The sequence below is a fragment of the Urocampus carinirostris genome, chromosome 9, assembly GCF_059441175.1.
Source record: "Urocampus carinirostris isolate Australia breed hairy pipefish chromosome 9, RoL_Ucar_1.0, whole genome shotgun sequence".
In the NCBI taxonomy this organism is placed as follows: domain Eukaryota; kingdom Metazoa; phylum Chordata; class Actinopteri; order Syngnathiformes; family Syngnathidae; genus Urocampus; species Urocampus carinirostris.
The window spans coordinates 9,910,813-9,938,791 of record NC_142357.1 but is presented as its reverse complement, the minus strand read 5'-3'; the positions used below and the strand labels follow the sequence as shown (position 1 = coordinate 9,938,791).

The 27,979-nt window shown below is 38.8% G+C and overlaps 1 protein-coding gene across 3 annotated transcripts in view; it reads right to left on the bottom strand.

Annotated features, from left to right (window-relative positions):
* il1rapl2 (interleukin 1 receptor accessory protein-like 2) overlaps positions 1–27,979 on the bottom strand; it is a 470,254-nt gene that overhangs the window by 116,227 nt on the left and 326,048 nt on the right. For all 3 annotated transcript variants that reach the window (XM_088344484.1, XM_088344482.1, XM_088344483.1), the window contains exons 5-6: positions 20,198–20,384; positions 19,962–20,115 (exon numbers count right to left, since the gene is read on the bottom strand). In XM_088344484.1, coding sequence (XP_088200610.1) covers positions 19,962–20,115; positions 20,198–20,384 — 341 coding nt within the window. The remainder of the gene's footprint in view (positions 1–19,961; positions 20,116–20,197; positions 20,385–27,979) is intronic.

Below are 27,979 nucleotides of genomic sequence, written 5' to 3'. Positions count from 1 at the left end.
AATACATACAGTATATCTAACATTAACAACCAAATAATTTGGACCAACGACTTTATTAGTTCAAACCTCAGTCTGTAATTTACCACAGAGATTGTTAAAGGACTGGCGAGTCGTTTGAGTTCTCCTTTAAAAGTCCCTATTAAACATGTGTAAACAATGCCTAACAGAGTACAAAGAGCCCCCATGCCTTATTTTCCATTGTGCCTACATGCTTTTATCTTACTCTTATCAGACCTGTTCGGGTTAACATGAGGGGAACCATCAGCGGAAACATGGGATGGAGAAAAACGAGGAAAATGTGTGGGTGTCCTTTTTGAGCATACGTGTTTGAAAAACATCAGTTGATCCGTTTCTTACATTCTAAAAACAAACTTTTTTAATGAAATCACTTCTATAGTTATATTTATAAAAGCATGCTAGATGAATAAATCAAGAGTATTTTATAAATGTGCCATCCCTCAAGATTGAAGCGGGAATCTCATTGATTTGAATCCTATCTCAAACTTCTGCTTGCAAAGTATCATCATTTCCAGACTACAAACCACTCATTTTTTGCTGTGATTTAAACACTTGGGCTTTAATTATAGTGCGACTTTTACCTTTTTTTCCCTTTGTGTGCAGTCCCAGCCGGGTGGCACTGGGTTCTGTCGCTGTTGCCACGGCGCCCAATTGGCCCCGCCCATGGACACCGGCTCAGACGTTTTGACTGATTGCTCCTTGGGAGTACTTAAACGGGGTCCTTTGAGCCGTTAGTTGTCTGAGCGTCTGTGATACTTCTGTAAAACTTCTGCAAAACTCCTGTTAAAATCTGGGAAAAGCCTAGTTCGGTGAATCTGCCCGTGTTTGATCCTGTTTTGTTTTTGGCCTGATCGTTTGATTTTGCCAACTTTTCTTGTTCGGATTTGAATCCACTTACGCGACCATCGATCCCCGGATCGAGTGCGCGCGCATTCCTCCCCTCCTAATAAACTGTGAGTACATTATGCTATTGGGTTCTAAATTCTGTTTCCTGCCCTGGTCCGTGACAGTACCTGCATGTAAATCATGAACAGACTGCTGAGGCTGAAATCATGGTTTAAAGCCAGCAATTGGTGGCAGAGAGTAACACAATTTTCAAAGTCCGCACACCACATTTAAGGTAACACAATCTTTTGTGGAAGAACAAGTAGAAGGCTATTTTTTGATATTTACGTGGCATTCAATAATTTTAAAATTAGATGAACTGGCGTGCTATTAACAAAATGCAAAGTTGTTTTTGCAAGTCATTGGGAAGGTTTACAAGGAGGCAATAGTCTCATTTCAATTGGTATTCCGGTTTGGTAGAGCCATGCAAACGCGCTCAGAAATCTGATTTTGGTCTTAGGTTAACTGTAAATATTCCCAATTAAACGGTTGGGTCCATTCATTTTCCTATTCATCAAGCATGTTTAGCCATTTTAAAGGTCAGATTGTGTGCCTTAGTTCACATTCTCGGTATTTCCATTTGAAATTAAAAAGTGTTTTTGTGGGTACCGCAAAACTGAACTTGTAGTGCTAAGACTTATGGTACACGCCAACACTGGCTAACTTGCTAAAGAAGTCTCATATGCATTGGTTGATTTCTCTGGAGCAACTCAATTTTATTTTCTGTCCTCACGGTGAAAAGCCACAGTTGTATCCATCTATATATGGCGAAAGTCCATGCTACAGAAATAGGGCACATTTTTGGAGTGAGGAAAATACAAGCACGACATTTCGGTGATTATAGGAAATGGAATTATTTTAATGGTCTTTTATTTTTGTAACGTAAAATGCAGAAATTATGTGTTTTTACATAATAATTTTGCCGATTTCTGATATCTGTTAAACTATTCACTGAATGTACCGGTTCTGAATACAGTATATTGTATGGGTGATTCTGTATGTAGCAACATTTAATGTCAGCATCTTTATTCTACTCTTATTATTTTCTAAAATCTGCAAATGCATAAGAAAATATTTAAGTATACACTTTAAGTGTTTGCAATCACTTAACCCTAAATAAAATACATTCTAAATAGTATTTTGTATGTTAGATTACTTTTTGGTGACACGCATGGTCAATTTTATCTTGTCCGCAAGAGCTGTAAGCCCTACAATTATACATATAAAAAACAATTCCAGTATTTATTTGATAAACGACACTAAAGCCTAATTTCACTAAATGAAATGAAATGATCTACATTCATATAGCGCTTTTCAAGTCAATGACTTCCCAAAGCGCTTTACATTGTGCTTCACATTTCCCACTAGCGGCCGAGATCTGTGCAGCCATGTAAGGCGCTAACCTGCTTATTGGGGGTATTGGGGGTTCAGTGTCTTACCCAAGGACACTTCGGCATAGTAACACGGACAAGCCGGTATTCGAACTAGGATCCCTTAATCCTAAAACGATCACTCTACCTCCTGAGCTACTGCCGCCCCGATTAAACAATTAAATGTTATACATTTATATATTTACTTGTTATTTTGGTTGAATTCTAGATCTCCCAGTAGTCATTTTCCACCTTGTTAGAATGTGCTCAATTGCCCGACAAAAAAGACTACAAAGACTACAATTTCACAGGAAGTGACATAATTTGATTTTGACAGTAATTCAGTTTCAACCTTTACTCTCCTTACTTGTTATTATGTCAGACCTGTATGAGGCACTCTTAAAGTTTTACCGTGTTTAGGCAAATTATGCAAAACTTTTATTGAGTACGATTTTTTAAATATCATATTAGATTAATTTATTATATTTTTTAATTTGTTGAAAGTTAGCTAGCTAAAAGTAAAAAAATCTGAGGAGCGACAGCTAGACTAGCTAAATTGAAATACATTCTGTTATGTTCCGCCCTATAAACAGGTTGGAGTGGGGGCATTGTAGAAGCGCAAGATAAGTTGGGAAGTGCTAATAATAATTATAACACTATTATTTTATATTTTTTTATATTATAATAAAAATATTAACTTGATTAATATAGATACAGTATAGTATAGAACTATGTGTTTATTAAGAAAACGTTTTCAAAACACAAGCTTTGTTGGTAAAATAATTTCATGTTTGTTAGGAAATGACCGGGTGAAAAACATTCAGCGATACTTTTTAAGAAAACAAGCTATTATTTTAATTTTGTCAATCTCCAAGCTTAACCAGAAAGTATTTTTTCGTGTCAAACATATTATTGTAGAAATAACATAATAAAAAAATATATATATTTTCAAAAATATTGATTGATCATTGCTCAATCAACTTGGCTGCGGCTGCATCGGGTCAGATGCAATCGACATTTCGTTCTGTGTACATTGTTACACAGAATGACAATACAAGGAAATTATTATTATATATTATTATTATTACAAGCCTTGTATACATACACAAAGTTGTAAATATATTCAAATGAAGAAGCAAATGAAGAAAAAAGTGATGAGTTTTGCACCACATTTGTCCCACACTGCTATAAATATTTGACTTGATGAGAACTAATGAGTCTCGCAGTCAGTGGTAGGTCGAAAGGGCAAGGCTTGTTTGAAACTCAACTGATGTATCGAGTTGCTCTTTGCTCAAAGGAGAAAAATAAGCTCCCACTGTGATGTCGGGAAATGGCACATTTCTAAAATTTGTTCACTGTAACATTTTACAAGATGCAGCAAAAATAACCTACATAGTTTTGCCCTGTGGGGTAAATCTTGGAAATTCATATTAGTGTAATTGTCAAGAGAACATTTTATCTCTTTTACTGAGTGTCCTCATAGAAATCATCAAGATTCATTGTTAAGTTTTAGTCAAATTTCTATACAGATGACAGTTAAGATGTGACTTTCACAAATACCTAATGCACATTGAAAAGCATACTGTACATGAAGTATAACAGTTTTAGAAGTATAGATTTATTTTAAGGGTACAAATTTTTGGTTTATAAGTTTAAGCTTATGTCAAAATTTTCAATGACCGCAAGTAAACAGTGGCGCAGTGGTTAGGGGTAGAGTTGGAACTACAACATCACACAGGAATGTGCTCCAGGAATGCATACTTTTTCATACTTTTATCATTAACAATTACTGATACGCATTATTAATAACAAAACATAACTCAATGGAGGCTTGTGAAGTCCCCCCATACAAAATGCATTCTTTATAAAGCATCTTAGTTGATCATTAAAATGCACAGCGCTCAAGACCAACATTAAAATGATGTAAAACGAATGACTCATTTAATTATATTTAATTACATTTATACTACATACATTTTATTTATCAAGAAGAAAAACAACACACCAAGTGCTTGGCTGCCACGTGGTGAATTACTGCGTAATTCTGCTACTCAATAGATGCAACTCATGAATTTTGATTTCCTAAGAAAGTTGTGGAACACTGCATCAGCTACGTTGTCACATACAATACACATACCTCGATCCACTTGCAATAACCCTTGAATAATCTCCCAACTGTACATACCTAAATTCAAGCCAAACTTACAGCTATAAAATATAATACCAAAATCAAGGTGGCAACTTCCATGCACATACCGTAAAATGTGGACTTCAAGCCGCAAGATTTTTTCCAAGCTTTCAACCCTGCGGCTTATGCAATGATGCTGCAAATAAATGCATTTTCATCTAACGGCGCCAAGGACACCCGAGCAGTAAAGGTAAGAGTGAAACCAGTGGAATATGGGTATCAAGGAAAATGCAAGTTTAATGTAACATCGTACTCTGTGCACAAATAAAACGAGCAACATAAAAAATGTGTCAATCAAAAGGGGAGCGCTAACTTCAATATAATACGTCCAAAGAAGCAGAAATGTTTAAGGAGGATTTCTGTTTATCTGTCTGCAATATAGTGTGTTTTGGAAATAAATATTTTCCATGGTTAGATTCTATGGATTGTCCTTGATGTAACAACGCCGTTTTTGCAGGCATTCCAAGAAGTTGAAGGCAGCCAGGGGACGTACTGGTATGTTACGCCGGCTTAAGTTTTCAGGTATCTTGTTTCAGACTGATGGTGATGTTTCTCTGATGAGTATAATTTGAAATGGTCATAATATCTTAAATTAAAAAAGGTTAAGCTTTCCAAGTATATGCGGCATGACTGGCGACATGGTACAGACACATATTTGTTCGTCAAAAGTCGGGTGGCCCACCGGCGGGCCGTCGGAACGTCAAAGGGTTATGGTACCTCATATTATCAAACCTCTTTCTGTGTACCGTCTTTCTTTGTAAATATCTTATGTTTCAATGTGGGCACATGTGGGTTATAGTCAGGTGAGGTTTACGTATGTACAACATGTTTTTTTCCCTTAAAAATGCACTGGGTGCGGCTTATAATCATGTGCACTCTAGAGTTTGTATATTACGGTATTTGGTTGCGTTCAAATGGTGGGTGAACTAGCCAATGATTTTATCAAAGTAGAAGTACAGTAACATCAGAATAATATGACTCAAGAGAAAGTAAAAAGTAGTCATCTAAATAACAGGGGTAAACCTGAAAAAATACTTGGTGAAAATATTACTCAAGTACTGAGTATCTTATTGGTTGAATTATTTTTTTAAAACAACCATTCATCAGATCATTAAATCTTCAAAGTCCATTCACTCAACAATGAATTATATTTAATTTCAAAATAGATTAAAATATTTCAGGAACATTTTTTAACAGACCCAGCAAGTTGAACAACCAGTATATTGTGTGCGTGTGTTTCAGACTGTGTGCAAAATGTGAAAAAAGAAGAGTCTGTTCAACTGACTCAAAGAAAAAACTGAAAAAAATGTATTACCTATGATAATGTAAAATTAGGAACAAAATCAATTAATAACTCACAAAACAATCCATTATTTTACTAAATTATAGACGTCCTTATGTTTTCACTCAACCACAAGATGTCGCTGCGTCGTCTAACTCATATCAACTTTTTTATACCAAGTCACTCAGAGTCTCTGAAAAACACAATATTTTTTAATTAAAAATGTTGACTATTCCGTGCGGAGCCGCACGGCAGCTGAGTGGTTAGCGCGTCTTCGGAACAGTTGTGGGGTCATGGGTTTAAATTCAGCTACCAGGCTTCCTGTGTGGAATTTGCATGTTCTCCCCATTCTTGTGTGTTTCCTCTTGGCACTCTGGGTCCTCCCACATTCCAAAAACATGCATGTCAGGTTAACTGGCCAGTTCAAATTGTCCCTAGGTGTGAATGAGCGAGTGAGTTGTCTGTCTCTGTGAGTACCCTGTCTACTGCCTGAAGAGAGATGGGATGGGCTCTAGCACCCCCGTGACCCTGCTGAGGATAAGTTGTGCAGATAATGGATGGATGAATGGATGGACTATGAAATGCAACAACCAATAAACTATGTAATACAAAAAGAAAAATAAACATTACATTTGTTAGGTCAAACACATTGAATAAAAAACACGGAAAACATAAATTTAAATATTTACAGAGGTACCAACAATTAAATACAAAACAATGTTAACCTCTTTTATACTCAACAAATTTAAAGTCAACAAATCACAATCCCTGATAAAAAAAAAAAAATGTGTCCTCGCGGACGAAGTGGCTAATCAAGCCATTTCAAACTGGAGTGAAGTGAGACAGGTAAACACGTACTTACATTGAGCGGATTTAAGTAACGAGTCCAGTGTAACCAAATGTAGTGTAGCAAGACTACAGTTTCTTTTTCATAAATCTACTTAAGTAAAAGTAAAAAGTATATTGATTAGAAATATACTCCTAGATGTAAAAATGTCCTAAAACTTACTCAAGAAATGTAACAGACTAAATGTGACTTGTTACTACCCATCTTTGGTTGTGTGTCACTAGTTGTGAATGGTAGGCAATGCGTGGGGGGGAGGGGTGTGGCTTATACAGGAACAACAAACCAATTGGAAATTATTAGGGCAAATGTTTGCAGAGAGTTTTCAGTGACATTGATTAGTTTTGGTATTTTTATTTGCAAAATTATTTTAGAAAAGCACCATGCATGGAGAAAAAAAAATATCTTGGAAAGTACCCAGGAATGGAGAAAGAGATGTTCGAGTGGTGTGGACGCCAGATACAAAATGGATATGGAGTGTCTCGGCGAAGTGTTCATTTGAAAGCTCTCAAGATTGTACAAGCCAAGAAATATGAAGGCTTCACTGCTTCCGCAGGTTGGTGAACATGTTATATATATATATATATATATATATATATATATATATATATATATATATATATATATATATATATATATATATATATATATATATATATATATATATATATAGTCTATTATGTGGCTAGTTTAAACAGTTTGGGAGGGTCAGTTATTATGCTAGTGTATTTGGTAATTTTTAACAAAATAGTTACTTTCGGAGTAACACACTACTTTTTGGTTTTAGTAACCTTGGGGTTACTGAGTTACTTTTCAAATGAAGAGACGAGTAACTGAATCTGATTACAATTTTGCAGTTACACGCCCATCACTGGTTTGGGACTTAGTGTCGAAACAGCTAAAAACAGGATGCTCAGGAAACTGCGCAAGCTGCAAGGATGTAGAAAACTAGATGTTCTTCAGTCTGCTAAACCTTAGTGGTGCAGGGTTAAATGCCGAACTGGCTAAGGACCTGATCTTGAGCAATGGTGGAGAGGCGCAGAGTTCTGACAGCATTTTTTTATTTCTGCGTTGTGAGGCTCCGCAACGCCTCAGTAAAGGTATAAAGCTTGCTTCGAAATTTGCTTAGATGCATTGTTGTCAGATTGTAGCCTTGTTAATATCACAAAGGTGTCCAGAATACTCTGCAATGAAAAAAATGTTTTCGGGAAGCAGTTCTTTTCGAGCTTAGGAATTTACCAAAATTGTTGTCTTCTGAAATTCAATGAGCATGCCAATGACAACAGAAGAAAACAACCGTCCTCCAACAAAACCGACGTTCTTGTCACATTATCCTACGCTCCTTTTTTCACAATTCATACTTCTCCCTCTTCCATGTTTGCGGGACTGCTCGCCAAAGTCAGAAGAAAAGTCAGAAGAAATCCATGCAGCTCAAGCTGGCAGTTAATTGAAGAAGTGTCAGGATTTCTCATCGTCTGGGATGGAAAACAACATGTGGATGATAGCAGCTGGAGCAACAACTGTGCACGCACCAATGCACGTGCATCTCTGCTCTGTTTCTTATTTTCGCTGCTGGACTTGGAACAAATATTCAAAAAGGATCCTTTTTTATCTGATGCCAACAAGAACAAACAATAAATTCATCACGTAAAACGTTTAAACTCAACTCACCATATCAGGCACCTACTCACACAATTACGATACACGAATACACAACGTGGCAGATGGGATTTAGTGAAACAAAGATCCACTTCCGTGCATGCAACTTCTACCGTGTTATAATTGTAAATAGGTCAAGGGTTCCTTTTTAGTTTGCTGGTTGAAGTATATGTGTACACTGTATGTATATATAGTTTATTCTATTTTTAATATTAGGACCTCCAATGAAGATAGGATGTCAGTTCGTTATATATATATATATATATATATATATATATATATATATATATATATATATATATATATATATATATATATATATATATATAAATATACATATATATTTTTTATTTTTATTTTATTTTTTTAATTCTTGAGCATAAGCAGAAGTTTAGAGCAACGATGTACAAATACATTGAAAAAGTTAGACTCATCTTTTCCTTCTTGATTTCTGAATAATGTGCAAGTCGTTTTCTTTTTTTATCCAGTCATGGTGTCTTGCAAGAATACATTCACAAAAAACAAGACTAAAATTAGGCACTCTTGCACTGAAAATTCTGTGCTCACGTATGCCCAAGTACTATCGTTGTTCCTGTGGTAGCCAGCATCCCTCCACAGGACCTGCCTATTATTTGCTACTGGTGATACACAACCAAATATAAGTGCGCATACACACTGAGCCCTTGATTTTAGTACTTTGTTTTATAGTCGTAAATACGTCTCAGATGGGAGTATATTGGGTAGGAAGACTATCAGAATACCAGCAAGGAGAAACTGCGCACTTTCATACTCTGTGCTTCAGAGAGTGCCACTGTAACTGTAGTCAGTTGTATTTTTAGGGTATATATAAACCTCCTATCCTTATTTGTTTGTTGTATTCAACATAATGTGACCAGCAAAAGAGGGTTGTAGTCACTTAGTGAGCAAAGAATCAAATTGCAAATTGCCAAATTGCAGTTGAAATTGTAATTCACGATCTGCTTTTAAAACATAGTGGAGTAGGGCACCATGTTGTAACGGCAGTTGAGTTACATAATGTTATAATTAACGCGTTATAGAACTCGTTAACAAGAAAAATAATTGTGTTTCAGGAACGCGTACCTTTGTAATGCCTTACTACCAACACAGCTTCCACTTTAAGATAAAACATCAATAAGATGACTGAGACAAAAAGGGATGGAGTGAGACAAAAAGAAAAAAATGGAGACCAGTGAGCACTACTTGTAATTGTCTATAATTAATTGTCGGCTCATTATTCACATTCTTGTCTAACCTAATGTCTCACTTTATGGTCCCAGACAATAGCCATTGTGACAGTGTGAGCATGTGTGTGCACACATGCGTTTTTGTCTATGTAGCGTTTGAGCGGTGAGTGTTGTAAATGAGTACTTAATGAAATGGGTGGTTATCAAGGCAAACAGGCTTCATTAAGTCCACTTTAATGACCTATGTCACATTTCTTCTCTCTTTTCTCCTATTTCGCCCACCGTCCATATTTTTTTTTCACCGACTCTACTTGGTGTTTCCAGGGCAATGACACATGCATTTGAGGTTGAATTGATTTTGAATGTCATCTCAAAACCCCCCAACAAATAAACATCTTCAATGGTATTAGCTGCAATGATTCCATGGCTTTGTTTTTCAGGCCTGTTCTACCGCTTCAATGACATTGCGGAGGATTCTCTTCTTTGCTTTACTCTCGTTGTCTACTGCTGCCAACCTTGGAAATACATTAATAAAACAAGCTTTCTGCCTTCCTTTTCAATTCTAAGAAACTCTTTATCAAATATATTCCAAAATAGATTTATTTTTTAAATCATGCAAAGAAAGTCAATTTTAATAGTTACGCAAACAACACACAAACGTACATGCCATGGCCCTCTGACGACAAACGTAGTGTAGATACCCTTTCAAAACATTTTTTAGATATGATTATAGATATCTATATCTATAGATATATATATATATATATATATATATATATATATATATATATATATATATATATATATATGCGTGTTCAGTGTAGAAAAGTAAACACAAAAACACAAATAAAGCCATATAAGTCATGCAAATGATGCAGAATGTATTTATCCTTGTGTTGTGACAACGTTTCGTGAAAGCTCCCATTTTCTACTAATGCGTTTAAAATGTTTCCCAACTACATTATGAAGTCAGCTCCAGCTCCACTTGATCAATTGTCCTTTACTTGTTGCCTTCAGATGAAAGAAGAACATTCAGTCAATTAACATTGTGTGGAAGATCAACTCAAAATTTGTGAAAGTTCACGTGGAGCATGCTACTTTGTATAGGACGTTTTTGCATATTTTTTTGTCCCTCCCTCCAAAAAAGGTGTTCTTATTGCACTTTTGTTTATCTCAGCTTTGCTTTTTTGCAAGGGTATCGATGTGTGAGAGACAGAAGGGTCCGTATGAGAACAGTGGGAAATGCAATTAACTTGACCTGTGGGATTTCTCAATGCTCTAAGTGTGTGGGCTGAGGAGGTGCAAAAACAAAATGTCATTTTGTATTCAACATCGATGGGCAAATTAGTCATGTGTGACTATTCTGTTTTCCAGACCAGCGGCTAAATTTTGTTAATTCATGTTTCAAATACTTAAAACACACACACACACACATACGCAGGAGCACTGATGGCCTCGAATTACCTCAACTCAGTGAGTATACAAACTTTGTGATGTGATTTCAAGGTTCTGTTGGTAGCATACAAAATCATGCAAAATCATATGTTCCCCCTATGTTCCGGCCCGGAGCCTTCGCTCTGAAAATGCTGGTCTAATAATGATCCCAAGAGCCAAGAAGAAATCCGCAGGTTCGAGAGCGTTCTCCATTTGGGGCCCGGTGCTGTGGAATGCTCTTCCCCCAGAGATTAAATCTGCAACCTCAGTGGAAATGTTTAAATCTAAGCTTAAAACACACTTCTATTCTATAGCATATGAATAACCTATATTTTATGTTGACAATATCTCTGTATCTGTGGATTATTTGCCCTCATATAGGTTTTAGATCAGGTGATGGTGTAATAATAATCTGTGGTTTGCAATAATCTGTGGTGATCTTTGAGACTCTTTGTGATTATGGGCTATACAAATAAACACGACTTGACTTGACTTTCCTTGGTAACTAGTTAATTTTACGATAGAGTTATTCAGTTACTAACCTTCTGGATGGTGTAATGAGTAAGTATAACTACTTACTTTTTTAAAGTAACGTCACTAAGGGGCCGGTCACACAGCCGTTTGCGGCTGAATCACGGCTAAAATTTTGGGTTAGGGGAGATTATTCTACCTTCTTTATTCATTATCCATTATCGATCAGTTCATAATACGCTACAAAGCTCAGGAGCCGGGACTCTTACTCTCAACCAAAAGGCTAAGCTAAGGTCCCAGAATTAAACTTTTGCTGCGAATGCACCGAAAGATTTATTCGAAATGAAGAGAAACTACGCTGACAGGGATCCATGTTCACCCCCTTGACGTCACGAGAACAAATGACGTGTGCTCGGCATTCGCGCTGTTTATACGCGGAGAAAGGCGTTTGACTGTCACACGCGTAACACGCTAATTTCACGTAATAACACCGCGATACAGGCGCAGAACATGCTATTACCATGCTCCACCCACGATTACCCGCTGAAATTTCCCGTCCTTCCCATGTGTAAGCACGCCCTGGCCGTGGCCAGAGCACGTCGTTCCGCGTCATTTCTGCGTCATTACCTCGTGTTGACCACGTGTGCGGCACGCGGTTTAACACGTGCTCAAACTTTTGAGCAGCTCAAAAGTTTTGAACGCGGCCAACCACGTGAAAATTTCCGACCGCGAGTAAAGCACTGCTCTATCTTGTCTATATGGCGGTCTCAAAACGTCCAACAGCGCTCAACAGCATCTGCTTCACGGTCAGAAATTTCTGGCCGTGGTTCAGCCTCTTTACGCTCGTGAAAGTCTATGTGACCGCGCTCTGAAGACTTGAGCAGCGCGAAATTATTTCGCGCTGCCGCCTGCGCGCGAATTTCCGACTGCGTGTTAAGCACCGCTGTATCTCGTCTAAATGGCGATCTTAACGCGTCCAATGGCGTCCGCCTGAAAGGCAGAAATTTCTAGCCGTGATTCAGCCGCAAATGTCTGTGTGACCGGCCCCTTACATTGATCACAAGTATGAATGGCATTGGCGTTTGGGGTACAAATCAGTACGTGTAAATAGTAATGAATAAATAACAATAAAAAAATAACAAAAAAATAAATAGTTATAAATAAATAATATATTGTTCATACGAGTCTGAAAACATTTGGTAATATTTTGTTTTCCTTATTTGCCAAATGTTTTCTTTTTACCTTGTAAAATAAGAAAAATATGCTGCATAATGGGACATTTTAATGGAGTTTCTATAAAAAATATGTTTTGGTGTTAATTGGGTACGTATTTTGAGTATCAAAGTATCAACAACATCAGGGCTGGCCCCCATGACTGCTCAAAAGTTAGGTACTTTGGAAAAAAAATGGTAATGAACATCACAATCGAAACTAGACCTCATTTATCATCATAGGAATGTGAGCTACTTCAATTTTTCACAAGCTAACCTTTCTTGAACAAGTTACATGCATGAGTGATGCTAACTTTCCTACAATGCACTTTAGCTCCACGCTTCCCAACAGAAGACTTTTAAATATCATCAGCTAAGGCAGGTTATTTCAAGATCAGTTATTTTATTCTGAGCAGAAAATACATATATTTGAGCATTATTCAGAATAATCTGTCATCACTATCCTTCTGAAACTGCATCTTTTTCCTGAAATCCACAAGCACAAATTGGGATGCAAGCCCTGACGACGAATGCTAAAATCGGCTTCATGCAACTTTAAAATGTTGGCGTGAATAACCCCGTAGCTCTTTACTTTTAAATAAGCTTCAATAACAGCCCAAACAAAGACAGAATATTCTGTTCTTTGTGTTGTTTGTCTCTTGCCCTCTCCTGCCTCCAGTTTGTTGGTGTTTGTGTGTGTGCATGTTATTGTGAGAGAGTGAGATGTAGCGAAAGTAGTAATCTCATTTGTGATCTTTTGTCTTTGGAGAACGGAGACAATACCACGATGAATTAGGAGTAGAGTCTCTAACTAGGTCACAGGCCGAGAGCGTGCACATACGCTAACATTCTTGTTATGGGATTTGTCCAATCGTGAAATTGTTGAGTGAAAGATTGTGAGCGTGAAAAAGTCACAAGGAAGGCTGGCAAAGCTGAAAACAGTAAATAAAAATAAAAAGATAAAAGAGGAGAGACTAAAAAAAAGACCAAGGAACACATGGCAGTAAAAAGGTGAAATACACAGGGGAACATAAGAAATGCAAGATTTCATGTGGATAGAGTGAAAAATAGATGACACAAAAAGTAACGTAGCGAGCTTTCCTTTGTAACGCGTTCCTGAAACGTATTACTATTCTTGGTAACGATTACTGTAACATGTCATTAATACAATTTTATACGAGAAATTGTAATTCTCCCTACTGATGGTCTGAAAAGCTCCCTTCCTTGTATATTCACATCCAAGCTGTCCTCACTAGAGATGGCCGGATCGATCCAAATATCAATAATATCGATACTAATCAAGTCCTTTATCAGATCGATACTTTTCTTCTCCGACAGTTTTCTCAGAGCACCTCTTTTCAATTATCTCTCTTACCCAGCACCCTGTGCATTATTTGGGTTGACGTCTGAGTTTGTGACATGTACACGTTCAGCAACCCTCCCTACCTGCCCTGCTGCTGCATCGTGCCTGCCAAGTAGAAGGGAGGGGCAATTAAATGCATGCACCCTACCAGAAGCTAAAAATGACAGAAGCAAACAGGAAGCGCAGCACTGGATGGACACATTTTTTTCAGAAACAGAAAAGGACTATGCCAGATATAATATTTTTTTCGGTAAAGTGGTCTGCTACTTTGGCAACACCACATATTTACATACAACCATGAAAAAAGCTCAGCCAAAAGAGAGCATGAGCTGCAACTATAAATGTAAACATGATACTGTTCCTGGACAGAAATCTGGAAATCAGTTGACTTTTTGTCAAGACAATTGACATATTATTCACATTACTGACTTTGTTTTCAAAATATTGTTTTTTTCTTTCAGTAACGTTCCCAACACTAGTAATGAAGCATTACGTAAAATATATTGATCTATGTGTCACTTTATCAGTAGATGCAAACTTTTTCTTGTTTCCTCAAGAAAACTCTCACCAGCATTAAATTTAGCCCCGATGCTGTATACTTCCCGAATTGTATTTTAGTTAGACACTGCTGTTGAAAAATGCATGAGACTTTTTTTGTTTGCTGTTTTGTGATTTTAAATGGGTTATGGCTTGTGAGTGCAGGAGGAAAAACACAGCTAAAACATCAGAGTTGATGTAAGAATGGGAACTGGGGTGTAAACAGCAACAGAATCGCTTGTTATTTTGATGGAGGAAATTTAGGAACAAAAAGTTTATTTAACTGCTTAGTTATGTAACAATGTTACATAAGAATATGGTACACTGATTTAATTATAATATATTATAATAAAGAATATCTATCTATCCACCCGCCTGATTCTCTCTCTCTCTCTCTCTCTCTCTGTCCCTCTCTTAATAAATCATATATGTACAAGTATATATAAAACGGTAAACATAATAGCAAATGATAATTTTTATAGTGTTTCATTTATTCAATTATCATAAAACAACACAAAAAGGTGTTTGAGTGTTTAAAAAATCCAGTGAGAAGAGAAAATAGATACAAAATAAGTAAGAGAGAGATCTTAAAATGCAAATAAAAAAAAAACAAAACCCATTGTACTTTGATTTAAGTGGCTGGTTATAAGAAACATTAAATAGATTGTAGCATCTTCACTGCACGATCTCGCTCTCCCATTGTTTATCACTACATATTTCAGAGGCATTTTAGCTTCTAATGGAGAAGACAATGAATAGTGAGGAAAAAACGGTAGTGGGAGGGATTAGATTAATCGATTGAGTCTGTGCAGTCTAATGCAACAATCGAGTTGCACTGTTTGTATTCACCGATGTAGAATAACAATAATGGTAAATTAAACACTTAACAGGGACCGTGTGTAACATTTAGAGTCTCCTAGTGGTACAAAAAACTTACAGTTCCAGTAAAAAAAAAAAACTATGGCAAATATACATGAACTATCATATCTATGTTATTGTTATTAAAAAATCATAGGTCAAAAAATTTGGATTTCTTTTAAATCATTGAATCCCTACTTAGGTCCGTCCCATGTTTTTCCGGCATCTTGTTGCCACACTGCCATGTATTACTAGCCCTTGCTCGTACCTGACTACATAGTGATCAAATATAACACATTCGGCTGTACCACCAGCCAATCAACTTCAAGGACGAACGGACTGAATATCATACACTAAGTGTGTGTGCAACAGCCCCACTTTAGTAAGATAACTCGGTGATTATAGCATGTAACTAGTGAATTTCCATGCTGCGTATTTCCAAACATTGTTGAAAATCCACTTTCCAACCCTTTTTCAAACACCGATTACTCAATCTCCTTGTGGCACATCTGCTAATTAAATCCCAAACGCGGATGAAGTTACTCAAGGGTAATTTTGTGTGCTTGACTAGCCAACAACTGATCTTCGGACGATGTTTTCTTGTCTTTTGTTTCATATTGAAAGCAGAGTGATTAAAAGATACAGTCAAAATAGGCAAAACCAACGGAAAGATTAAAGATGAAGATGCTTCATCTTGCAACACACTGGCAGATGTCTAAGAGGCAAATTCGTTCAAGTATAACAGCATTGAACATTGGGATTAAATAGTTGGCGGCAGAACACAAGGCAGAAGGCAATGGGTGAATGTGTTCATGCAGATGGCCGCATAATATCAAATGTATGGCGAGATAGCAAGTACTGTATGTTTACTGTTTACTTTATCTCATCTCATCTCATTAGCTACACTGCTTATACTCAGTAGGGTCACGGGGATGCTGGAGCCCATCCCAGCAATCATCGGGCAGTAGGCAGGGAACACCCTGAACTGTTTGCCAGCCAATCGCAGGGCACACGGGGACAGACAAATTACTCGCTCAATCACACCTAGGGACAATTTGGACCGGCCAATTCACCTGAAATGCATGTTTTTGGAATGTGGGAGGAAACCGGAGTGCACGGAGGAAACCCACGCAAGCACGGGGAGAATATACAAACTCCGCACAGGAAGTCTGGAGCTGGATTTGAACCAACGCAGGAGGTTCCCAAGACATGAACTGTGCCGCACACGCACTAACCACTGCGTCGCCGTGCTGTGTTTACTTTATATCTAATTAAATTCAAAAAGTTATCAAGGATGGGCATAGACTGGAGCAATTATAATTAAAATTCCTGTCATAGTGGTGATGTCTGAAATGTGCAACAGAAGGAATAGGGGGGTAAATAAGGAATACATCTGATAGCTAAATAATAGGATGAAAGCCAGTATAAAACAAAACGTCTATTTTATCACGATTGATTTTGAAAAGCAGTAACTTTATCAAATATTTCCACCTGGACGAACATACTTTTATAATGGAAATGTACATCCACTTTATTCTGAGAGCACAATCTCCAAATACAAATAGAAAGTTTTATACACACGTTACAGATTGAAACATTAAGCAATGGAAAAAACCATTACATTGACTGACTAGTTTAATTCAGCAAGTGGCTTTTAGTATTGCACCCTTATATCGTTGGCCTTTGGGTCTCATGTGTCAGTGATGTAGTTACTGTGATTAATGGCGGAAAGTTGGGGGATGTCCATAAATTAGTCGGTACCCACAAACTTTGACATTTGTTATTTCTTCATTTTCTGCTGGCTCTGAGCCAAGTTTTCAATTGTATTCCAGTGAGCTTAAAATGCCCTCCCATAAAAAGGTATTTATTTCTAATGTGTGCATCATTCAATAAAATAGTCATTAGGTTTTCTTCATTATTATACTCTTTGATAAAACCCAGATGGACTCATACATGAGTCGAGGAGTTTGTTTTTCTTTTTTCTAACTGGATTTTTCAATTTTAATGTTTGAGTATCGAAAAGATACGAAAATGTGGTGGCAGATAAAAAAAAAAAAAAAACAATGCAATGTGAGACCTATAACTATTTGTATCTGCTAAATACAAGTGATAAAATAACTTTACAAGCAGCTAAAACAGAATTTTAAATTTTCATTTGCTGTAAACGGATCAAAGTGGAATACATTATTGAATAAGTTTAAAAGCAGGGACTAGTCGAACTGAAATCAGATTTTGAATTTTCAGAACAATCTGGATTAAATTGCTCACATTAAATGAATATTGGGGCAGCACGGCAGCGTGGTGGTTAGCGCATGTGCAGCACAGTTCTGAGGTCATGACATCAAACCTTCCTGTGTGGAGTTTGCATGTTCTCCCCGTGCCTGAGTGGGTTTGGTTCCGGCGATCCGGTTTCCTCCCACATTCCACAAACATTCATGTTAGGTTATTTGTGACTTGTCTGTCTCTGTGTGCTCTGCGACTGGCTGGCAACCAGTTCAGGGCGTCCCCTGCCCACTGCCCGAAGATGGCTGGTATGGGCTCCAGCACCCTCGCGACCCTACTGAGGATAAGAGGTGCAGATAATGGATGGATGGATAGATGGATATTGCCGTATAAATGGCATTTGTGAGGAATCTACGTCTACGTCATTATGTGTTTAAAGTTGTGCCCGAACTTGGCTTGCCAGAAGCAAATACTTACATTCTAGATGAATGAATACAACTGTGTGGGAGAAAATAAAATGGAACTATTCCAGAGGAATCAACAACATACATGAAACTTTTTAAGCCAGTAAGCTGGAGTGTGCATTTATCATTCATCTCTAAACAAGTCCACAGTTCATCGTGGCACCAACAAATGCATGAATATCCAAATGGGGGGACTTGGTGTGCGCAGCAATGCACACAAGTAAACAGATTATTGGAATGGCTATAGTTGCAATAGTAATCGGAAAATGAAATGACTAACCAGGCCATTTGAACAAAACTACTCACGGTCAGGCTGAGACTGTAATCAGATTTCTGTCCATGTGAGCATGGCTTCACATAACTGGAATACTAGCAATAGTCTGATTTTTATCAGACAATGTAAACTAATTCTTACATTTTTTAATTTGAAACCATGACCCTTACCAGCACTGGAGAACTAACCCCCTTCACAACCTGGTACATGGCAGGCAACATGCTTTCATGTTCCATTCTCACAATACTGATACTCAATGGTAAAGTGTTTTGGGACTGCAAGGACAACCCACACCTGACGGGGCATATGTCACCTGACTAGCCCAGGAGAACCTGTGGTTAACTTCACAATGGTTAGATCAACTAGATTGTGTAGAGAACGTAGGTGTTCTCTGAAAAATAGCTGCCACTGAGACCTGACCATGGATGGAAAATCAGTAGATAATGGATGGGCGATATAACTTTGACTGCCATTAGAAACGTTTGCTGCCAAATATGGCAAATCCATGTTTTTACAAAGCCTGAGAGCACTCTGTTATAATTGGGTCTTTGCAAGTCTCTGTGTTTTAAAGGTTTCATATGATCTGGAGAAACCTGATTAAAAATTTATTGATGTGTATGGACGGGGTTGACTAAAAAATCTCTAAAATAATTTCAACAATAGGGAGGCGACCTAAGAGCTATAGTCTGTGTCAAGTCAATTCAAGTCACATTTATTTATATAGCCCTTAATCACAAAAATGTCTCAAAGGACTGCACAGGATTACAATTACACAATTACCTGATCTTAAACCAACATGTGTGTTTTGAAGGTGTACCTCCTGTCACGCAGCTGATTTCTTCATTTATACAAAAGTGAACGCAACAAAAAGTTCCCCTTGGCCCAAACGGGGTGGGAATATGTCAGTTCAAATATGTTTTGATGGTCTATTGGGAATATCTGTGAGAAGAAGTTTCACTTTCTACCTCTAGCAGAACTTTACTCAACCCTGGGACAGATGGGGCACATCAAGTGTCCCAGATTCAGCTTTGAGGTGGTTGGTGCTTGTTGTAGGTACCATAATCCATAAACCTGCTAATGAAGTCAGTTGAGCATGGAAATATGAAGGTAGCTGATGGATACCAGAATTCAAGTAAACTTTGATGGTCACAGCTTCAAATAAATTACACCTCAATAGAAGAAAATCGAAGGTCATAAGCAAGTTATGTATATCACTGGGTCACACATCATTTAACCCCCTGGGTCGTCAGGGCACTAAAGACAAGTGGCGCCCATTCCTCTACCGGCCATTTTTGGGGGATTGTTTTCTAACATTACATATATATTGATGGTTTCCATATTTACAGGTACCAGGTGGCGCCTCCTGATAGTACTTAGATACTGCATCGTCATCATCTGGTCACCGTTGATGTTGGTTTAAAGCATCTTCCTGCTCTTCTGAGAAGAGTCTATCCTCAGACTACAACTATAATTATATTGTATCTATTGACAATGTGATCTGTAGAAAACTTTAACTATTGATACAGTGTTTCATCAATTATTAGTATATTCAATCTAAATAAAATAATATTACGTTAATTTAATGTCTATTTCATCCATTTTGATTGCTTGTAAAGTTGATAAAATGTGTTCTGTCCAGCTCTTCAATCCATCTTTTTATTGACATGTGTCCTACCTGTGACTTTGAGTTGTGTTGTCCTCCGAACCAGTCTGGATCCATACTGCAATTCACAGGTGTAATTCCCTCCATCCTCTTCCTCCACCTCAGGGATCCAGATGTGCGTATTGTTGACGATAATTGAACTTCTCCATTCAACCCGCTCACACTCCTGACAGGGCACACATTAGATTTATCAAACAGCAAAAGGGAGCATGAGTTACTCTCATCTCAGGTGTGTTCAGGTCACATACCTTGTACCAAGTCATTTGCGGTTGTTTGTACGGAGCCAAGTAGTCATCGATATCGCGACACGTGATCATTTTACTATGGGTTATTTCGGCTTTCTCTAAATAGCGGATGTTGCTGCTGAAACATTTTCCCTCATCACTCTCTTCCACAGTCATGGACATGGACACCTTCATGCAGTATGTAGAGTTCCTAAAAAGAACAAACATCTGTGTTATTAATGGTATCACAGAAAATACTGTGCTGGATAGCTAGGGACTTAAGCAAGATATAAACTCAAAACAATTAGATTGCTCCATTCTATTCAATTGACTTAAATAAACAATTTTGAATAAAATAATTTCATATCGTATACTCTGCTGTGGTTCCTAGTGTACATAGACCACTCGCTACTTCGCGCTTCAATTATCTGTGGTTCATTCGCTCGTGTATTTTGAATTGAATTGTCTTTATTGTCATTGATATAAATGTATGAGTATGTATGTATGTATGTATGTATGATACATAAGTGTATGAAAATTGATATAAATGTATTGTTGATTGTGGTTAGAGAGAACACACAGTAAGTGGTGCACTGGGCACATTGTGTGTGCGTGTATTGGGTGGGCTTAATTGTTGGCGAGCTCGACTGTAAGCTGTAAGCTGCTGGATGCTGTCAGTCAAACAGCTGGGTGCTGTACGCAGTCAACTTCTCTGACTCACAATAATTTTGGATTAATAGTAGCTGCTAGCTTTTGGCGGCTTGTTACATTGAAAATGGTTTCATCAATTATATCGGACTCTTGGGAAAGTCAGAGTCACGCAGTGGGTGCTTCGTGAATTGTTATCGGGTCTGGGAATTGACTGAGAAGAAGGACAGCAATAGTAAAGCTAAACGTCTGGCCTACTGCTACCACTAGGTCAACAACTTATTTTCCCTGTATACCAGCAATGTCAGACCCATTAACCATGAAATGGATCATCTGGAGCTACAATGCGTGGGTAACCACTACATTTGGGACTCTTATTTTAATCATCGGGGACACTTGGCTCAAATCAATGATACCCGATGCCAGACTGCAAGTAACCAGGAGCTCTATAAATTATTTCCTTACTGTAAAAGACGAAGCCCTCCAATTTCATATTTCATTTGTATATTAACAATAAAACTATCCATTTGGCTACAATAATGTGTTGTGTGTTTTTTTTGGTAGATCTATAACTGTTAATTTGTTACAGTCATATAGTCTCAGTCGGATTTGAAGTCAAGGTAAGTTCGCCCCTTGGGCATTTTAACAAAGGTGCGACACAACTGTGCGAATTTTTACTTTTTGCAGGTGGTTCTGTTTCCCATTTACCACAAAGACCGAGCGATCTCTGTGTTGCAATTATTTTGTTAACTTGGATAGGGTGCATGTTTGGATGCCTTTTGGAGGCATATCCCAGCAAAGGACTAAGAACGTTTATCTGCCAATTAGCTTGGGATTAAGTCGTTATCCTGCTAAGTGAGCTGGATCAAGCCACTGAGGTTTGGGAAGTCTTCCCTGCTTAAGATGCTGAAAAACATGGATGAACGACTTTATTGATAATGTTGCATTGGTAAGGTAGTGTTCTTTGTTATGAGGGATGAATGCAATAAGAATAAAATGCAACAGCACGGAAGATGACAGAAACACTCGACACTGGACATTTATGAGAAAGCAGCGTATTGGCTGAAATCTATTAAACCCGATCCGCTACCTTTATAACGCAACGACGCGGCACATTGTTGGATGTCAAAATTCTCTCAGGGTTATTGTACGTCTGCCAAGTTCACCTCCAGGCACAAAAGACCTCATTGATCCCTGTTCGTCTCACTTCACGCACACACAAACCAGAATTTTTTCAGTGAGCGACCTAAGCTGGACCAGTGAGCATTCAAAAGGTGTATGAAAAGCCTTTCATCCGTTAATCTCTCAGTTTGCCTCCTCTTCATCAATGCGTCTCTCGCCTGCAGCATCTTGTTTTCTACTCCAGTGATTCACTTACCTTCCCCAGTGCTCTCTTCTGATTTTGCCTGGCTATGTTTCGAAAAGCGTTACCTCTCAGCTTTGTATTCGGTGCCCCAAGGGCAGATTATAATGACGAGATGTTCACTTTCATTACTGCAAATTACAAAATTGCTTGATTTGACTTTGAACTAGAAAAGGGATTATATCACATTTTCTGGTCAAAAGCTGCAGACAGATCATTTCACTTAAAAGTTAACACTGTAAGTGTAAACCCCCCCAATCTCTTTTCGCAACAGCCAACGACTAAGAACATGTTTTTATTATTCACACTTCACATATAGTACCTATTTTGAAGATTCGATAATATGGTTGTTTTTATGCCTATGATACACATTGTACTCTGATCGTGTGTTATGTCTCTCTGCTCATCTCAGGCGAAAAATGGTTTGTTATCAAACAGAGGCAACATCCTCTAGCTCAGTGTTTCTAAACTAGTGTGTCGTGAAACCTTGTGTAGTATGCTGCATGAAAAAAATAGCTTAGTTATATAATTTCTGTCATGTCTGACACTGCCTGTTATTTGTTGCATTGTCATTGATAGGTTCAATTTGTTATTCATATTGGACACCTGCAATGGAGATTGCATAGGATGCCAGTTGTTATATTAGCTATTTTTTGCACACTGTAATTTTGACTATTACGAACTGTTTACAGCAGTTTCACTATCAACGAATCACGTTACTGTTCTTTGATTTCCCACACCACCTTTTTGTAACCTTTCGAATTTAATGAAAAGAAAAGGCTCAGGGGATGCCTTTTAAAACAAGTTTTATATATATATATATATATATATATATATATATATATATATATATATAGAGAGAGAGAGAGAGAGAGAGAGAGAGAGAGAGAGAGAGAGAGAGAGAGAGAGAGAGAGAGAGAGAGAGAGAGAGAGAGAGAGAGAGAGAGAGAGAGATTTTTTTATCTGAGGTTTGGCCTTTCGCTCCCTGTTCTCCTTTGCAAGTTGAAAATCCCTTGATGTCTTCTCTCCTTACTTTGAGTGTCTACTAAACTGTAAACTTATTAATCATCAAGTTAAGTTATATACCTAGCAGCTGCTACATTTTGGTAACGAAGTATTATTTCTTTGTTTTTAACCTTTGATATACATTGCATGTCTTGGCTGTGTAAATGTTTAAGAATAATTTATCAAACTTTTTTTAAATAGCAGCAATAAAACAATCAAAAAACTACAGGGCTGCACATAAAGGGACTGTGTATTATTCAGTGTGTCCCAGTGGTAAAATTGTTATTCATTATAAAAGAACAGTGATTTAAACAATAAGCAAAAATACATTAACTATCATATAGATATGGCTTGTTATATACTTGTAGGTCAATAAAACATTTTATATTTTACATATCATGAGCTTCACTTGCAGCAACGGACACTCAAAGAAACAAAAACCTAGCAAAAAACTGGGCAAAAACATTTGCTGAAAAACAGGCCTATAGGTCACCTTGAGTATCCATAGTTTGTATTCTTCCTTGAGCTTTTGTGCTAATTTTTGGTTACATGACACAATATGCACTGTCCTCTCAAAGCATGGGTCTCAAACTCAATTTACTTGGGGGCCACCTGAGCTCATGCCCAGGTGATGTTGGTGGAAAATAATCCACAAAGGTTCTGAATGGCCACTCTGATTCTCTGTAATTTTAATTCTTACTTGTGCTTTGTAGCACTCGTTTTGGGTTGCACAACCTAATACAGCGACATCTAATGGTCATATAATACACACTGTCACTTTATCTTTCCTATTAAGGCAAGGGGCCTCAAACTATCCTCCTGGAGGCTTTACATGACCCCTGGGCTCCAAGTTTAGGACCCCTGGTTTAAAAGGAAAGTGAGCATGAAGTTGAGCTCATGTAATTACGCAAAAAGTTTACTCCAACCAATATACAGCGCTACGTATCTGTGTTGTGGAGAGGGATACAAATGCAATTGCCTGAAATGTAAAATGAATTAATTCCCCAATCATTTTATAATCCGCCCAATCAACCTTGTCAATAAATCAAGTGTCCTCCCGGCAATTACTTTGCACTGATCAGGCAGAGCTGCTGCAGGGCGCATTGAGTTATGCTGCTAATAGAGGGGGAGCATCCTGGCCAACCGGCGCCATGTTTGTACCTAGATGGAGCCGCAGATTAATTTGACTATCAATCTAACTAACAGGCAGTGAGGGGAAGGATGACACCTGTGTGCTCTGAGGCTTCCACACAAAAAAAGTGCTTAAGCTTTAGCTATATTAAAATTGTTGCCATAAATGTTGCGCGTGCAAGATTATATGAATTGCATTTCCCATTACATGAGTCAGTGATTGTCCTCTGCTGTTTTTTATTTTATTTTACCGAGGCAATCAATAAACATGTGAGTTATAGAGTGACAATGAAAGTGGTGGTTGTTGCTTTACACCAACTGGGTGTTGATTATTTAAAAAAAAAAGAAAAAAGAACAGTCTTTACAGTGGCGATTTACCTAACCTCTATCTTTTTGGTGGCCTGAATTAATCTGCTATTTATGGCAGTCATAAAATATGGCATTGCCTTGACCTGTGTTGTATTATACCAATATTATAACAGTGTAGTTCCTCGCTGTCATGATGGAAAATCTAAAATTAAAACATCTAAATCCATCCATACATTCATTCCTCCATCCTCCCATATTAAACTAAACCCGACTTAGTTCATATGAAGCTAATAGTGTCACGAGACGTGGTGGCGTGGAAGGGGACCGGACCAGAACAGAGGCAGGAGGCATGAAGGGAGAACTCAAATGCGTTGACGATCCGTAAGTTTTATTTAATAAAATAAAAGTCGCCCAATACTCCGGGGCAAAACAGAACAATACAGAGTTCCTCCGGCACGAACTTAACGGGACATGGCATAACAGACTAAAACAGGACAAGGCATAACAGACTAAACAGGACAAGGCATAACAGACCGGGACTGTGAAGAATGAGTAGTAATGAACCCGCAACCGCAGAGCCCACCATGCAGCCTTAAATACAGACCCACCATTAGTGGAAATGCTTTCAGCTGTTGCCCAGGGGGCGGGGCAGACTGGTCACCAAGGCGACCGTGACAGAGCCCCCCTCTTAAGGGACAGCTCCCGAGGTCCCAAAAAAGAAAAAATTACAACCTCACGCCCCGGAATGGTTCGACGCTCACGATTGGGGCAACCCCGCTCCCTCCTCCGAACACGCAGGAACGGGGAGAGGCAGGCGCCATCTGCGTCGGGCGGATCGGAATCGGCGCTCGGCAGGGGGGGGTCCGGCGGGCAAGCTGGACAGGGGATAACAGACAGGCAGAACCGACGAACAGGTAAACAGGACAGGCAAAATCAGAACAGGTAAACAGGACAGGCCTCTACAGAAGAGTCGCACTCAGGTCAGGCCTCTACAGAAGAGTCGCACTCAGGTCAGGCCTCTACAGAAGAGTCGCACTCAGGGGGTTCAGATTCAGAAGAGTCGCACTCAGGGGGTTCAGATTCAGAAGAGTCGCACTCAGGGGGTTCAGATTCAGAAGAGTCAGACTCAGGGGGGATCAGATTCAGAAGAGTCAGACTCAGGGGGGATCAGATTCAGAAGAGTCAGACTCAGGGGGGATCAGATTCAGAAGAGTCAGACTCAGGGGGGATCAGATTCAGAAGAGTCAGACTCAGGGGGGATCAGATTCAGAAGAGTCAGACTCAGGGGGGATCAGATTCAGAAGAGTCAGACTCAGGGGGGAACAGATTCAGAAGAGTCAGACTCAGGGGGGATCAGATTCAGAAGAGTCAGACTCAGGGGGGAACAGATTCAGAACAGACAAGACAGGACAGGAAAGACTGAACAAAATCAGTACAGGGAGACTCAAGGCAGGCATGGGAGTCGAACAGGCAGGCATGGGAGTCGAACAGGCAGGCATGGGAGTCGAACAGGCAGGCTTGGGAGTCGAACAGGCAGGCTTGGGAGTCGAACAGGCAGGCTTGGGAGTCGAACAGGCAGGCTTGGGAGTCGAACAGGCAGGCTTGGGAGTCGAACAGGCAGGCTTGGGAGTCGAACAGGCAGGCTTGGGAGTCGGAGTCGGGCTGGCACGCAGGGGAGACGGAATAGCAGGCAATCGGCACGGGAGTCGGGCAGGCAGGCATGAGAGTCGAACAGGCAGGCGTCAATTCCTCCCGTGAGTCGATTCGAGGCACAGCAAGGGCCACGACGGGCGGGGCCGTGGTTCGAACGAGCAGGGAAGGCCAACTCAGTAGGCGCCTGCCGAACTGCGCTCTCCAGCTCTCCCCAAGTCGCGCTGGGATCGTTCGCTGAGTTCTCTTTGTTGGCGGGTTCATTCTGTCACGAGACGTGGTGGCGTGGAAGGGGACCGGACCAGAACAGAGGCAGGAGGCATGAAGGGAGAACTCAAATGCGTTGACGATCCGTAAGTTTTATTTAATAAAATAAAAGTCGCCCAATACTCCGGGGCAAAACAGAACAATACAGAGTTCCTCCGGCACGAACTTAACGGGACATGGCATAACAGACTAAAACAGGACAAGGCATAACAGACTAAACAGGACAAGGCATAACAGACCGGGACTGTGAAGAATGAGTAGTAATGAACCCGCAACCGCAGAGCCCACCATGCAGCCTTAAATACAGACCCACCATTAGTGGAAATGCTTTCAGCTGTTGCCCAGGGGGCGGGGCAGACTGGTCACCAAGGCGACCGTGACAAATAGGCTTTAAATCTTCTGAACAGATTTTTGTGAAAATTGTACTTTAGGCCTGCGTAAGTGGTTTAAGCCAGGCTTTGTTTCAAGGCACCCCAATGAAAACCGATCTGTTTTTGTGTGATCTCTAATGCCCTCTTGCGGCCAAATTGGGTATTGGAGCTTCCGACCAGGTCAACTACAAGCAGCCTAATCCAATAGTCCATCTGCCGACAACGCCACAACTTTTGCTTGTATTAAATGGTTATATTTATACTTTGTTAAGGTTATTTTTCTTTTACCTTCACAATTTGTTGTGTTTCTTTCTCAAAATAGCAAAGATTTCACACTATATACTGAATATTATCACAGAAAATTATTTGTAACATATTACATCTGCAGATGCGGGGTAAGGTGTGAAATTCTCTTGTCTTATGGCAAAGGGCAATAGAGAGATTAATGATTGTTATTTGGAGCATACCTCAGCCTCAAAGAATAGCACGAGTGACATAATTACCAAGCAAACAGCAAGTTGAGCCATCCAACACTTTCTTTTATCATTGCATGAATTATTTTCAAAAGAAGCAGTTTGTAAAATCTGACTGTACTGAGTGTCTGCACATGCACAGTGAGGCACACAGTTCTCTTGCCTCATGACATACTGTGAAAGTTAAACCAATGCTTCTGATTTAGCACATACCTCAGCCGCAGGCAAAATAATTAGTGATAGTAAAAGCATAATGGCCCAGCGTTACCGGGCATTCTACTTGGGTCAGGTTGTTGGGGCTGTGGTTTGTTGAATAAGAGGCAGGGATTTCGCAGGGAGTGTCAAAGAACCGCATGGCCGTATTATGCTACGGAACCCCTTGTACACTAAAGCAGATGTCTATCGATTGTTTTCATATTTACTGGAGGTGCCTAGACAGGAAACCTAGACACACACACACTTAAATAGATTATATATATATATATATATATATATATATATATATATATATATATATATATATATATATATATATATATATATATATATATATATATATATATATATATATATATATACAGTATATATA